The 16,492-nt window shown below is 40.8% G+C and overlaps 1 protein-coding gene across 2 annotated transcripts in view; it reads left to right on the top strand.

Annotated features, from left to right (window-relative positions):
- Positions 1-8,196: 8,196 nt before the first annotated feature.
- LOC121388668 (synaptic vesicle membrane protein VAT-1 homolog-like) overlaps positions 8,197-16,492 on the top strand; it is a 36,614-nt gene continuing 28,318 nt past the window's right edge. Inside the window, exons 1-2 of one of the 2 annotated variants that reach the window (XM_041520112.1) lie at positions 8,197-8,561; positions 10,936-11,065. In XM_041520112.1, coding sequence (XP_041376046.1) covers positions 8,365-8,561; positions 10,936-11,065 — 327 coding nt within the window. In that variant the 5' untranslated portion in view covers positions 8,197-8,364. The remainder of the gene's footprint in view (positions 8,562-10,935; positions 11,066-16,492) is intronic. The other variant, XM_041520110.1, reaches the window with a different exon arrangement.

Here is a 16,492-nt window from a genome sequence, read left to right on the forward strand (position 1 = left end):
CAGATTCGGGCACTTTTTTTTTTATTCGGGAAAAAACCGCCCCCCCCCCCCCCCCCTACAGAAATGGGAGCCCGTACGCTTATGCCAAGCAGTGCCCACGACTGGTATATCAAAGGTCGTAGTATATGCTGTCCTATCTGTGGAAAATTGCATATAAAAGATCCCTTGCTGCTAATGGAAAAATGTAGCGGGTTTTCTCTTACGACTATGTGGCAGAACTATCAAAGCTAGTGTTTGACATTTAAAAGCCGATGATTAATTAATCAACGTGCTGTTGTGGTTTCGTTGAACAAAACAAATGTCACTGGAAATCAATCGATCCTAAGTTCTATTTCTTTTCATAATTAACTCAGGAATATCACACTTGTAATATGTTGAAATTCGGGGTAACCAATAGTTTCCTTCAATACATAAAATATAAAATATTCACTTCTTTATCAATATGGAGGTGCAATCATAGTTCAAATTCTAAAAAAAAAAAAAAAGTTTTGTTTAACGACACCACTAGAGCACATTGATTTATTAATCATCGGCTATTGGATGTCAAACATATGGTCATTTTGACACAGTCACAGAGATGAAACCCGCTACATTTTTTCCATTAGTAGCAAGGGATCTTTTATATGCACCACCCCACAAAGGATAGCACATATCACGGCCTTTGATATACCAGTCGTGGTGCACTGGCTAGAGCGAGAATAGTTCAAATTCAAACTCACGTGTCGGGCAACCTTGTTGGATTTAATAAAATTTACTGTCTGGGTGTAATTTTTTGTGGCCATGTAATTCAATGTATGATCATTACATTTCACAGGAAACGTTAAAGAGACACACACGCGCGCATGCACGCACACACAGTGACACACACGCACGCACTCACACCGGGATCCGCAAATGAGACCAACTGTCCAAGGTTTCCTAATGCAGCAGTAGGCCTACTGGCAGGACCTAAGGTTTAGCCTTTGTTTCATGCTAAATTCGGTTTTGTTTTATTGGTGTATTCTGGATCACAAAACATCGTAAGTTTACGTCCATACATCTATATATGTGTTTGGAATCTATTTCACACAGAAAATTACATTATATGAAGATGGAGCATTTTAAGGACAAAAGAAGTTGAAATATGTATATTTCAAACTATATTTAAGAGTTAACAGTATAATAAGAAGTGTGGTTTAGTCATGGATTTACGTTTACGTGCAAAACTAGACTTACAATGTTTTCTGAAACTGGGCCCTGAACATTCCAAAGGGCAGTAACCCAGTTTCGACTATTCGGTCAGTTTATCTTGTGACAATACGAGATAACAAGCAATCCATTTCTAAATATCTGTCCTTCTACTAAGTTCAGATTTCATCTCAAAATGTTAAAAATAGGTCTCACTTTAATATTTATTTCAGTAGCACAGTGTGTGCCATACCTGGTTGTCAATGGCAACAATACGTTAGTCATATATTCCGGAAACATACGAGTGGAAATAACCAAACAGATTTGGGGAATGAACATATTCAACAACAACACTGGGAAAGATCTGGTCAGAGAATGTCTTAATGGGTGCGAGAATTCCAAGCCCAAGCTCGGTTTCGGTCGGTGGGACGGAGTATACTTGGACCTGTATCAAGGCTACCTATGGAGGCTCGGTCGAATGGCGGAATGGTACGAAGCAACGCGGTTTATTTCCGTGAGGTATGGGGTAAACGATGTATGGATCGAAGTGGCCACAAACGACCCCAAGAACCGAACAGTCACGGCCCACTTCTACGACCTCAAAGATCGGCAGCTATCGTACGAGTTCGTGGTGCAACCGGCCGATGACATGAACCGAGTTGGGTGGGGATTTGACATAATAACCAACGACAGGTTCATGGGATTTGGAGAGAGGTTTGACGGCGCGGACCAGATCGGCAACGTGGGCAGCTGGGCTGAAGACGGCAGCTGGAGCGTCGGCAAACTGTTCCCTGATGTTCGAATCCCAGCCGGGGCGGCGAGCACCTACTTCCCAATGCCGCTGTTCCTGAGGTCTTCGGCTGGCTATGGGTTTCAGCTCAACTCGTTCTACAGATCGGAGATTGACATCGAGGAAATCACAGTTGCCATGATGGTAGAGTCCAGTCGCTTTGATGCCACCATCTTTGTGGGCGATAACGTCAGGTCCACGTTTATGATGATGACGGAACAGAATGGGCGATCTCTGATCCCGCCTCCCTGGGCGTTTGGTCCGTGGAACCAGCTGAGCAGCGAGACGTCTGGCGTGAACTCCACAACCAGGGCGGAACAGATGCTTCTCCAGGACGACATACCTTTCTCTCTGAATCTCGACCCCGTGCACTTCTTCCCCGCGGGTGCCGACATAGGACGCAGGGCTCAACTTAGCCAGAAGAATCTGCATCTCTTGTACATGGGCATCCCATCCGTGGCCTACTTCAACGCCATGGTGGAACAGAAGTGGACTGACGCGTACAGGGAAGCAGCAGACAGGGGCTACTTCACAAAGAACTCGTCGGGAGACCCGTACCAGTTCCTGTACCTTGGTGCCAAGCTGTTCAACGTGTCTCAGATTGACTACACGAACCCAGACGCGGTCACGTGGTACCAGAAACATCTGCAGCAGGCCGTGGACGTCCACTACAGAGGCTGGATGTACGATTACGGCGAGTACACACCGCCCGATTCAACCAACCATTTAAACCAGTCGGGATTACAGTCACACAACCAGTACCCTCTCCTTTACCAGAAAGCCTGCTTTGACTTCCTAACACAAAACCAGACGAATACTTCCAAATACGCGCCAGATTATTTATTTTACGTAAGATCCGGTTATTTGGGATCGGCGAAATACACGTGGGCTTACTGGACCGGCGATCCGTCATCTGACTGGACTTCGGGAAGTGGACTTCCGGCCCAGCTTCAAGCTATGCTCAGTATCGGTATATCGGGAATTCCTTTCACCGGGTCAGACATCGGAGGCTTTGAGTGGTATTTCGGAAAACCGACGTCACAGGAATTGTGGGTCAGATGGACGCAACTTGGGGCATTCAGCGGGCTCATGCACGAGCAAGGTGGCGGGAAGGGGTTCGGAAGAAAGACGCACATTTTTGACACTCCGACCGGAACAAGACTGTGGAGGAAGTTCGCCAAACTCCGAATGCAGTTATTTCCGTATATCTACACGCAGGCGCATATTGCACACGACACCGGCCTTCCCATCATGCGTCACCACGTTTTCGATTTTTACGATGATGTTAGGGCCATGGCGCTGGATTACCAGTTCATGTTCGGAGAAAGTTTCCTTGTGTCTCCCATAGTGATGGAGGGTAAAACCGAACAATCGGTATACCTGCCTAAAGACAAAACCTGGATTGACGTCAGCACAAATCTGACGTATGACGAATCAGATGGACGATTTCGCATTCACGCGAGTAAAATCACGAATGGAAGTCAGCATGTACTTATGCAGGCTCCGTTAGACACAATTCCGATTCTGGTGAGAGCTGGAAGTATAATCCCGTTGCTGGACCCTAGCGTGCAAACTCTCAGCCCAACGCCACACCCAAACATCACTGGACTTCATGACGTCACCGCATTACACTTGTGGGCGTGGCCAGATTTAACAAACTACGCAAGCGGATATGACTGGCAAGGTAACCACTTTCGGATTATTCCACAGGTAAATAAGCAAACTGGAATATCGCTGCAGCTGGAGCTGATGTCAAAGAATTTTAAAACTCTTGTTGCTCAAATAGCCCTTAATAACGGTAGTCAGCCCATTACGGTCGGCGTGGTGGGAGGAGTTACCTACAGTCACGTGACATCGTGGCAAAACGTTGCTAAATATAACAAAACTGAGTTATGGTTCTTTGACGAAGACAAGCACGTCCTGTGGTTGAGTGCCAAGTTTAAAAACGTGACTATTCAAACGCTGTTTGCTTAAAATACCTAAATGAATGTGTCTGCGTGTTGTGACAAAGGCCGTGGTATGTGCGGTATTGTATTGCCTATAAAAGATGTGGGGTTTTTTTGCAAACTGTTTTCATATGTTTTGGGCCAGACGCCTTATATTCAATTCAATTCAATTGTTTATTGTATGTAAGACCATAAGCCCATATATACAAGAACTCATATATTGACATTTTGGGACCAGTTGTCCATACGATTAGCCAGATGTATGGCAACAACACAAAACAGAAACATTTATTATTGCATATAACCTTTCCACAAAATATCTAAAAATAGATATTTATAAAAGCCCGTGGTCAGCTTAACCAATCTTTGAACAACTGGCCTTAAGGACAGTCCATAAATGTCAATGGTTTTCATAATCCTAACAATGTTAGGATTGGGTTTGACCCCCTCCCCCCCCCCCCTAATCCTAACATAAAAACATTGATATAATGTGTACGAAACATTGACCTTCGATGGACCGATGTTTTACCTGAAAAGCAATCCGAACATGGCGTTTACCCCCACCCCCCCCCCCCCTTCCGAACATTGTTCGGATTGTGAAGCACATCGATATTTATGGACCGTCCCTTATAAAGGCTCAAATAGACTGGATACGGCACGTGCGTGCGGTCCGGCTAAAAAAAAAAGGAAATATAGTCGATGAGCACGTCTAGACTGGATGCGTGCGTGCGTCCGTAAAACGCCAGCGGCTAACCGCGGTGAAATAATCGTATTCGGGGTATATGGCCAAACCGCAAGCCACAAACGTATCAGACGCAATAGTCAGACGGCACGCACGCGCCGCATCCAGTCTATATGAGCGTTAAATATCTTATTTGTCTGCATGTCTGTCTATCTGTATGTCTGTCTCTCTCCGTCTTGTTGGAAATCGATATTAAGAGTAATGCAATAGTGGTAGTTAGCTATGTTATGTAGCGATCGCAAGACTGGTTTATGCGCCTAACGTTAGATGGGTGTGATGTGATAGAAGACGATATTATATGGTACCAGTCTTCTTCTTCTTCGTTCAAGCTATAGTTGATCATGCTTTAGATTTGGAGTCCGGTTGTGGTGATAAAAAGCGTTGTCTCTGTCAAGTCTTCTTTGGAACCCCAAAACTTGACAGCCAGTGTTGCTCCGTTCAGCCAGTGCTTTATTCTGGCTTCATCGTAGAGGTACCAGTCAAATAGTTCGCGAGCGCTCGGCCTCCAGAACACGTCCTAATAGGGGGTCCTTCAACTAAATTTTACGTGACGCTCGACGGAGAATAGGTTGTACCTAGAATTCATTCAAAATACGTAAACTAATCTGAACGACGAAACCGTTATCGTGATCAAAATCGTATCTTGGCACAAGGCAGAGTCGAAAGGGCATTTGGCATGGTTGTGGTTGTTCAAAACGGCGTTCTATGGTAGGAGGTAACTGGGGCCAGGGACGGCGTTCTATGGTAGGAGGTAACTGGGGCCAGGGAACAGACGCGAGGTGAGGCGAGGTCCTTGTTTCCCATTTCCCCTTTTGTTATACTGAGAAGGTTAAAAGTTATATATTTGAACACCTGAAATTCAAACTTTCCTCGGTGAGCATGCCTCTGAACCTCCGAAACAGTTTCGGACCATCCAGGCCCTCAAACTATTTAATGACCATTCCCCAATCTATCACGTCACATGCATAGTGTGCGCTGGCTATAAAGCAAATTGATTTATTAATCATCGGCTATTGGATGTCAAACATTTGATAATTTTGACATATAGGCTAGACTTAAGGCTCCTTACGGTTAAGCCTAAAAAAGAGCGCCTAGACTGGATGTGTGCGATGTGTGCGTCTGCAAAATGTATGCGGCCAGCCGCAATGAAATAATCGTATATGGTGTACATATGCTAAAACCACAAACAACACTCATTAGACGCAGCAGTCGGATCGCACGCACGCACAACATTTAATCTATACGAGTCTTTAAAGAGGAAAAAACACACTTCATAGTTCCATTAGTAGCAAAGGATCTTTGATATGCACCATTCCACAGTCAGGATAGCATATACCACAGCCTTTGATATACCAGTCGTGGTGGTGCACTGGATGGAACCAAAAATAGCCCAATGTGTCCACCGATAATGAATAGATCCTAGACACATGGCGCATCAGGGCCCGGTAACACAAAGCACTTGTAACACTTAGGTCTGACTAACACAATATTATGTATGGTGTACGTCTGTCGTAAGTGTTACGAGTGCTTTATGTTATCGGGCCCAGACGAGCACTTAATTTACCACCGAGCTACGTCATATGCCCCTTGTGATATGCGGGAATATTTAAAGCTGACCTGCTATTTTAGAAGTGCTCTTTAGGTTTAGGTAAACAACAACAACAAAATCCTATATTACTGATGTCATTGCATATTTTGTATTTGTGATTCCATTTAAATTACAAGAGAGCACCCCCCCCACACACACACACACACATGGGCGGATCCAAGGGGGGGGGACCAGGGGGACGCGTCCCCCCAAAAATTGTTCAAGTGCCCTCAAAATGTCCAAGTGCCCTTTTTGTTTGTAGAATTTTTTTTTTTTTAAGTAAACAATAATTATATTGTAGATAAATGAAATCAAGATTTTCGTGTACATGCGCAAGCTTGCAGATATGTGTCTGTGTTATTGAGTCTCAATGGGGCCCCATTGAGGTTCTAACGCGAGTGACGCCAATTTACTTCATTATTGCTAGTATATTATGACGTAGAACTGTAGGAATTCATATTAATTGTAAATATCAAAACTTGTAGTAAGGTGCCCTTTTGACGAGTCAATGTGCCCTTCTTTTTTGGTCCCCCCCCCCCTAAAAATATTTCCTGGATCCGCCCATGACACACACAGACACATCCCTTGACCACCCGCTGTGGACACGTCCTGCAACACCACGTGTTGTGTAAAGTTTCGTCCGCCACAATTTATACCCTCGCCTTGTGCACCCTGTAGATTTTTACTGTCCCCTTTCCTATTTTGAGTTAGGTTCAGCCCTGGTATATTAACTATTAAGTATTAAAAAACGAAAGGCAAATTTATTCAACGAAAATATATAGTATATTTTGAACTTCAGCAATTTGCGTGTCTAACATTGCTAATCCCCAGTGCCGTCACCTAATCTATTTTTAAAATAGAATTGGCAGCAGGGAGTCTTTTATGCACTTCCCCATAGACAGGAGAGTACATACCACGGCATTTGATGTACCAGTGAAAGGGCACTGGTAATAAAAATCCGAGTCAGTTGAGGGCGAACCATTAACGTAGCCGAGTTGGGTGGGGGTGCTCTCGCAATTATTGAAGAAGGTATAATATCCGCCCGGTCCCCCCCCCCCGCCCCCCCCCCCATTATTATTTTTAGTTAGGGTTAGAGTTAGGGCTTGGGTTAGGATTAGGGTTAGGGGTTAGGATTAGGGGAGGAGGGACAGTAATTGTTATAGGTCCAACGGCTGTTGTATTGGTCCAAGGTTGGCTGTATTGGACTGAGGCAAGCCGAGGGCCAGTACATGGGCGTATATAGGATTTTGAAAAGGGGGGTTCCAATACATAGGATTTTGAAAAGGGGGGTTCCAAAATAGATTGCAGATATATTGGGCATATATTTCTATGTTGAGTAAATATAATAATGTCAGATATCAATGTCAGATATATTAAATTATAAAAAACGCGATTTCAGGGGGGGTTCGGTCGAACCCATCGACCCCCCCCCCCCCCCATCATCCTATGTACGCCCATGCAGTACAATGGGCCGATCATTGAATGGAGACCTCGAGGACCGAAAGAATGCCAATACACAAAGTTTTTCCCATTTTAAATAAATCCCCATATAAAATTATGAGATTAGGTTTAAATGTTATAAATATGTAAAGCGTTAAAAAGAAGAAGAAGAAGAAGACATCGTGTGTGAAACCAATGGGGAAAACGTGTTTCTGACCTTGAGAAAGATAACTAAGGCGTAAAACTTGTAACTTGAAAAATGACGCTTAGTGGGCGTGGCATGTCTCGTGCTCATTTCGTGACCGACTCTTGTTCCCAAAGAAGTCAAATATCTATAATCTGCTCATTATAATTCCCATATGTATTTCGTGCATGTCTGTCACAGTTATGAGAATAAATAAATAAATGAATAAAAAAAGAGTTTGCCCTCGACCTTCCCTCAATGACCCAATCGATAATGTCGAAAAGTTACACCCCTCGAAATCAATATTGACTGGTCTGGTCCTTGCAGCATTTTGCGCAAAACAGTTGATTTCATTGTGCCAGCCGGGGCGGACAGCCCGGGAATGTCAACCGAGTTGTCAATATCGCCACCCACAGCATGCGGTTGCCTAGGAAATGATCATCATAATTAATGAGAGAAGCAACGACCTTGTGTCTCGTTTGAAGCACGGCACAGAGTACAGGAAACATGTCCGAAGGAACGCAAGCACCCACGGAAAACGCCGCCGAGACGAAACCGGAGGGGGATGCGGCGGCTGCCCCTCCCCAGAAGGAGATGAAGAGTGTGGTGCTCACCGGGTTCGGGGGAGTTAAAATGGTGAAGGTGCTGCAAAAACCCGAACCGACAGCAAAAGAAGGGGAGGTTTTGGTCCGCGTGAAAGCCTGGTAAAAATCTATATTGATTGCCGTCTATGCGATGTCGTTATATTCATTTTCCACTTATGAGCAACATATTGTTGATGATATCTTTTCAGTGCATAAACCTTTTCTCATGTCATTTGCACAGTTTGAAAGCACATGCACAAAGGAATCGACTGCGAAAGAATGGTTCAATTCGGGCTAGTATGTTTGGTGATATATGCAGTACTAATTGATCGCTACACATATTTGTTGCATATGGTACATACAATTTGTAGCAGATGTTCAATATAATTTCGTCTTTTTTCGCCAATTCACATCAATGTTTTTCCGCTTTTCAACAAATTTAATTGTCGTTTACATTTTATTTATTTATCGATTTAGTTTTTGCCTTTTTATTTGACGTCGCTTGCAGCATTCAATGACATTAGACGTATAAAAATAGATGAATAAATTAGCCTAAGGGAAATGTTTTGATTTCGCAGTTTTGTTGTGTGTGTGATGTCAGCTGTGGTGTGACATTTAACATATACTAGTGTCAGCTGTCAAAGCAGTGGAGATGTTTTTAATAACAACGGGCGGGACGTAGCCCAGTGGTAAAGCATTCGTCTGATGAGCAGGCGGCCTGAGATCGATCCCTGTCCATGGACCCATTAGGCTATTTCTTGTTCAATCCAGTGAACCACAACTGGTATATAAAAAGTCATGGTATATGCTATCTTGTCTGTGGAATGGTGCATATAATGGAAAAATGTAGCTGGTTTCCTCAATATAACTGTGTCAAAATGACCATATGTTTGACATCCAATAGCCGATGATTAATAAATCAATGTGCTCTAGAGGTGTCATTAAAGAAAACAAACTTTAATTTGGTGGTTCTTGTGATTTTAAAGTTGTGTGACCGATACGCGAACAGAACAAAGGTTCTCATAAAATATTGTGCCCTGCCATCCATTCCATCCAATCCATCCAGCCATCCATCCATCCACCCATCCATCCATCCATTCACCCATCCATTCACCCATCACTTAAGGCAATACTAAGCCTGCCTACACAGGCACATGTGCAGAAAAGTATGCTGAGATGGGGTCAGTACTCTGGAGAGTGAAATTTTTAAGGGTGGGGGGGGGGGAGGAGGAGAGGTCAATGATGCTTCCCCCGAAAAAATATTTTTAAAAACAGAAATGTGCTGTCATCCGTAATGCCCATGCGTTAACAAAATTAATATCACATAATATTATGTGGCAACTGACATTAATTTTAAGCTTGTCTGTCCATTCATCCATCCATCCATTCATTCATTCATACATACGGTACATCATCCATTTATCTGTTCATCCATCTATCCAACCTCTCCACATATTTAATTCATCTATCCATCCATTCCATCAATCCCATATTTCCATGAATCCATTAATTCATTCATCAATTCATCTATCCCATCCATCCATCCATCCATCCATCCATCCATCCATCCATCCACCCATCCACCCATTCAGTCATCCATTCATTCATCCATCATTCAATCTTTCCCATATTTCCATCCATCCATCCCATTCATTCATCCATCTATCCATTAGTCTATCCCACATTTCCATCATCCATACATCCAACAATAATCCATCCCATCCACCTATTCCATTCATTCATCCACCCATCATCCCCTCCATCCACCTATTCCATTCATTCATCCACCCATCATCCCCTCCATCCACCTATTCCATTCATTCATCCACCCATCATCCCCTCCATCCACCTATCCCATCTGATCCACCTATCCCATTCATCTATCCCATATTTCCATCCATCTATCTCATATTTCCATCCATCCCATGTTTCCATCCATCCATCCATTCATCCATTCATCCATTCATCCATCCATCCATCCATCCATCCATCCATCCATCCATCCATCCATCAATCCATCAATCTCATTCCATTAACTTATTTTATCCATTCATCATTCAGTATATCCCATACTTAGATTCATCCATACATCCAACAATAATCTATCCCATCCCATCCATCCATCATTTAGTCTATCCCATATTTCCATCCATCCATCCATCCATCCATACAAACACCCACCCAAACCCACTCATCCATCCATCCGCTTAGTTGTCTGCCTCACTTTCCATCACTCCCCTAAGACTGTTTCAAGAAGAATTATTTTTAGCTTAACTTAGCATGTGAATAATAATAATAATTAAAAAACCCAACTAAGTACAAAAGGATTAAATATCAATGATCAGTTTGGTAATATCTTAAATGGCTCCTCAAAAATCTATTAGACCAATTAATCTGAACATATTCATCTCTCGATTTACATGCAAAAATGTGTGTTAACACTACAATGTTGTTGTTTTTTGTTTATTAATTATTTATTTTGTACATTTTTCAGTGGGGTGAATTTCCCTGACCTGATGGTGAGACAGGGTGTGATGGACCACCCACCGAAAACTCCTGTCATCATGGGATTTGAGTGTTCTGGCATCGTAGAGGCAGTTGGAGAAAACACAACTGGCTTTTCTGTAAGTAACTTCAAAACATGGGGACGGTTATTCAAACGTTATGTCAGCTTCACTAGTGGTTAACAGATACGTTTAAGACCAAGGACTCCATACCAATAATAGTTGAAAACATAACGCTGAAACTTTATTTAAAACGGCAAAAGGTATTCATACATAATCAGTTCTAAACTTTATTTCGTATTTGTGAAAAATAATTTAAAAGGAAAACGATAGACTGACTCGGGGTTAATCAAGCTATGCTTTGAACAGCTGGGCCCTGATTGTCTCTTCCACATTTGTTGTCACATTTGGACACGAGTCTTTTTTCAGGGATGAAATTTACTTTTATATATTTTTTTCTGGGAGTGGGACGTTGCCCAGTGGTAAAGTGCTTGCTTTATGTGTGGTCAGCCAGTGCACTGTAACTGTTGTAACAAAAATGGTGTGTACTATCCAGTGTGTGGGATGATGAATATACAAGATGCCTTGCTGCTAAACAAAAAGAGTAGTCCATGCAATATCAGGGTTTTTCTCGAATAATTTTGTGGTCCTTAACCAGATGCCCGATGTGTTAAACATGTTGTTAAATAACACATTTTTCTTTCATTTTTTAAATTTTCGAATTCTGGAATAATTACACATTTTCCAAAAACCATTCCTGACCTTTTCCTTTAATGAAAATCTCAAATAATCTTACCACTATTTGAAACCCTGCCAAATTTATTATGTGGGAGTTTTGAGGGGGGTGGGGGAGGGTCGATAGGATATAGCTGTGGTAGAGCTCTCGCCTGATGTAGTTAGTTCCAGGATTGATCCCCCCCCCCCCCCCCCCAGTGATGCATGTTTTTTTAATGTTTTTTTAATCTTCCAACCATTGCTACATGATTAGTGTGTTAAAATTATAGCGCCATAAAAATACAATTTTGAGGAGTGATTAATTACCTTTTTATATGCACTTTCCGACACAAGACGGCACATACCAATTGGAGAATGGGTCCACTGAGGTGGTTCGATGCTACGATGCAACCACCTCATGTGAGTGCTCTACCAACCGAGCTAGATACTGCATATAAAAGATCCTGGTATATCAATGAATGTGGTATGTGCTATCCTGCCTGTGGGTTGGTGCATATAAAAGATCCTAAGGGGCAGGATGTACCCCACTGGTTCCAGCCAGTGCACCATGACTGGTATATCAACGAACATGGTATGTGCTATCCTGCCTGTGGGTTGGTGCATATAAAAGATCCTGGGGGGGCCAGGATGTAGCCTACTGGTTCCAGCCAGTGCACCATGACTGGTATATCAACGAATGTGCTATGTGTTATCCTGCTTGTGGGTTGGTGCATATAAGAGATCCCTTGCTACTAATGGAAAAATGTAGCGGGTTTCCTCTGACCATATTTCAAAATTACCAAATGTTTGACATCCAGTAGCCGATGATCAATAATTGAATGTGCTTTAGTGGGTGTCATTAAACAAAAACTTTTAACTTTTTGTTGGCTGTGATTTTCTTTTCTCAGGTGTCAAAATAACAATATATTGGACCCCAAATTGCCTTATTGTAAAAATGTGCTGAGGTGTCATTAAAAAAACATTCCTTTCCTTTACATGGTTTGAATCGGCAAAATCAGAGGTTATGTCCAGGATAGACATGCTTGAACCTTGATTGGATATATCCACGTCAGAAGAACACCTGTGAATTCATGCCGTCAGCAGAGATTAAGTTATGTAACATGCATCCCGCCTAAATTAAGGAATAATGTAAGCGGTGATTATGTTAAAATATTCCAGCTGCTGTGTATTTCCATTGCTGCGGAAACACTGGTGCTGGGTCACAATTATTTGTTCAGTTTGACATATTATTGCATATAACGCGTGGCGGAACACGTCCAGGTGGACTTAATATCCTTTGACATCTGCATCATTTTGCAAAGAAAGTAGTCAAACCTGCTCTAAAGGCCACCTGTATTAACAAGTCACTTGTGTTAAAAAGCTACATGTGTTTAGAGGCCACATATTTTATTCTACTGTGATTTCCTTGTTTAATAATGCTGTAGTGATTTTCCTACTTTTTTTTCTGTGATTTCCTTGTTAAATAATGTTGTAGTGATTTTCCTACTTTTTTTTCTGTGATTTCCTTGTTAAATAATGTTGTAGTGATTTTTCTACACTTTTCCTGTGATTCCTTGTTAAATAATGTTGTAGTGATTTTTCTACACTTTTCCTGTGATTCCTTGTTAAATAATGTTGTAGTGATTTTTCTACACTTTTTCCTGTGATTTCCTTAATGTCAAATAATGCTGTAATGATTTTCTTACTCTCTTTTTTCTCCTGTGATTTCCTTCTTAAATAATACTCTAGTGATTTTCCTACAATTTTTCCTGTGATTTCCTTGTTAAATAATGCTGTTCATTTTCCTACAATTTATTTTCCCTGTGTATTCATTGTTAAATAATGCTGTAGTGATTTCCCTATTCTTTTTCCTGTGATTTCTTTAATGTTAAATAATGCTGTTGTGATTTCCCTACTCTTTTTCCTGTGATTTCTTTAATGTTAAATAATGCTGTTGTAATTTCCCTACTCTTTTTCCTGTGATTTCTTTAATGTTAAATAATGCTGTTGTGATTTCCCTATTCTTTTTCTTTTGATTTCCTTAATGTTAAATAATGCTGTAGTGATTTTCCTACACTTTTTTCTTTTGATTTCCTTAATGTTAAATAATGCTGTTGTGATTTCCCTACTCTTTTTTCTTTTGATTTCCTTAATGTTAAATAATGCTGTTGTGATTTCCCTACTCTTTTTCCTGTGATTTCTTTAATGTTAAATAATGCTGTTGTAATTTCCCTACTCTTTTTCCTGTGATTTCTTTAATGTTAAATAATGCTGTTGTAATTTCCCTACTCTTTTTCCTGTGATTTCCTTAATGTTAAATAATGCTGTAGTGATTTTCCTACACTTTTTTCTTTTGATTTCCTTAATGTTAAATAATGCTGTTGTGATTTCCCTACTCTTTTTCCTGTGATTTCCTTAATGTTAAATAATGCTGTTGTAATTTCCCTACTCTTTTTCCTGTGATTTCCTTAATGTTAAATAATGCTGTTGTAATTTCCCTACTCTTTTTTCTTTTGATTTCCTTAATGTTAAATAATGCTGTTGTGATTTCCCTACTCTTTTTCCTGTGATTTCTTTAATGTTAAATAATGCTGTTGTAATTTCCCTACTCTTTTTCCTGTGATTTCTTTAATGTTAAATAATGCTGTTGTAATTTCCCTACTCTTTTTCCTGTGATTTCTTTAATGTTAAATAATGCTGTTGTAATTTCCCTACTCTTTTTCCTGTGATTTCCTTAATGTTAAATAATGCTGTAGTGATTTTCCTACACTTTTTTCTTTTGATTTCCTTAATGTTAAATAATGCTGTTGTGATTTCCCTACTCTTTTTCCTGTGATTTCCTTAATGTTAAATAATGCTGTTGTAATTTCCCTACTCTTTTTCCTGTGATTTCTTTAATGTTAAATAATGCTGTTGTGATTTCCCTACTCTTTTTCCTGTGATTTCCTTAATGTTAAATAATGCTGTTGTAATTTCCCTACTCTTTTTCCTGTGATTTCCTTAATGTTAAATAATGCTGTTGTGATTTCCCTATTCTTTTTCTTTTGATTTCCTTGATGTTAAATAATGCTGTAGTGATTTTCCTAAGTACTGTGTTTTCTTTTGATTTCCTTGATGTTAAATAATGCTGTAGTGATTTTCCTACACTTTTTTCTTTTGATTTCCTTAATGTTAAATAATGCTGTTGTGATTTTCCTACACTTTTTTCTTTTGATTTCCTTCATGTTAAATAATGCTGTTGTGATTTTCCTAAGTACTGTGTTTTCTGTGATTTCCTTGATGTTAAATGATGCTGTTGTGATTTTCCTAAGTACTGTGTTTTCTGTGATTTCCTTGATGTTAAATAATGCTGTTGTGATTTTCCTAAGTACTGTGTTTTCTGTGATTTCCTTGATGTTAAATGATGCTGTTGTGATTTTCCAACTGTTTTTTCTGTGATTTCCTTGATGTTAAATAATGCTGTTGTGATTTTCCTAAGTACTGTGTTTTCTGTGATTTCCTTGATGTTAAATGATGCTGTTGTGATTTTCCTACTGTGTTTTCTGTGATTTCCTTGATTTTAAATAATGCTGTTGTGATTTTCCTACCCTTTTTCGTATGATTTCTCATCAAATAATGCTGTAGTGATTTTCCTACTTGTGTCGCAATCGTGAGGGCAGTGATCAATATAGTCTTATTGATTTCTCATTTATCTGGCTGGCTGGAATATCATCCTAGGGGGCGTGCAGGGAAACCTGAAGAATGCTGACTAATGCATAATGGATAGATTCATTCTGTTATATACCATTCAAAAGGCATTCCTCAACATTTAATACACAAAAAGAATACAGGGCAATAGTTGATCTTTTGTCTTGTGGGGGTGGGGGGGGGGGAAAGGTGGTGTCGGGAAAATAAGAAGACCGTATTTATATTAAAGATGAAGTGGTTCAGATACGTGGAACTTCAGACAAAGATGCCATGGGAAAAGTCCGAGATCATCATTAGCAAAATCAAGACTAGCTATAGATCACTCTCCTAATACGGTACTTGGCAAGCAATCAAATATTTCGGATAATTTTTTTAATTTTTTTATTGCAAAGCGATCAATTTGCCGCTTTCTTAAAACATTCCAGGCGACTGTGGAGGGGAATGGCTGTGGTCGCTGTGAACCTGTAATCTAACTGATGGGAATACTGAACCTGGGTTCAAGTTTAAACATCCATCAGATAGTATTTAAATGGGGGAAAAAAGGGGTGGTGGGACGTAGCCCAGTGGTAAAGCACTCGCTTAATGCGCTGTTGGTTTGGGATCGATCCCTGTCTTTGTGTGGGCCCATTTCTCACTCCATCCAGTGCACCATGATTGGTATATCAAAGGCCGTGGTATGTGTTATCCTTCCTGTGGGATGGTGCATATAAAAGATTTCTTGCTACTAATGAAAAAATGTAGCAGGTTTCCTCTGTCAAAATTACCAAATGTTTGACATCCAATAGCCAATTATTAATAAATCAATGTGCTCTAATGGTGTTGTTAAACAAAAGAAACTTTTCATAACACAGGTGGTCACTGTGCTGTTAAATGGTCTGGCAGAACACAGTCATTATGGCCTCATTAGACAGGTGTCTGTTTAATAGTGGTCACTGTGCTGTTAAATGGTCTGGCAGAACAGTCATTATGGCCTCATTAGACAGGTGTCTGTTTAATAGTGGTCACTGTGCTGTTAAATGGTCAGGGAGAACAGTCATTATGGCCTCATTAGACAGGTGTCTGTTTAATAGTGGTCACTGTGCTGTTAAATGGTCTGGCAGAACAGTCATTATGGCCTCATTAGACAGGTGTCTGTTTAATAGTGGT

This window comes from Gigantopelta aegis, chromosome 14, assembly GCF_016097555.1.
Source record: "Gigantopelta aegis isolate Gae_Host chromosome 14, Gae_host_genome, whole genome shotgun sequence".
Lineage (NCBI taxonomy): Eukaryota > Metazoa > Mollusca > Gastropoda > Neomphalida > Peltospiridae > Gigantopelta > Gigantopelta aegis.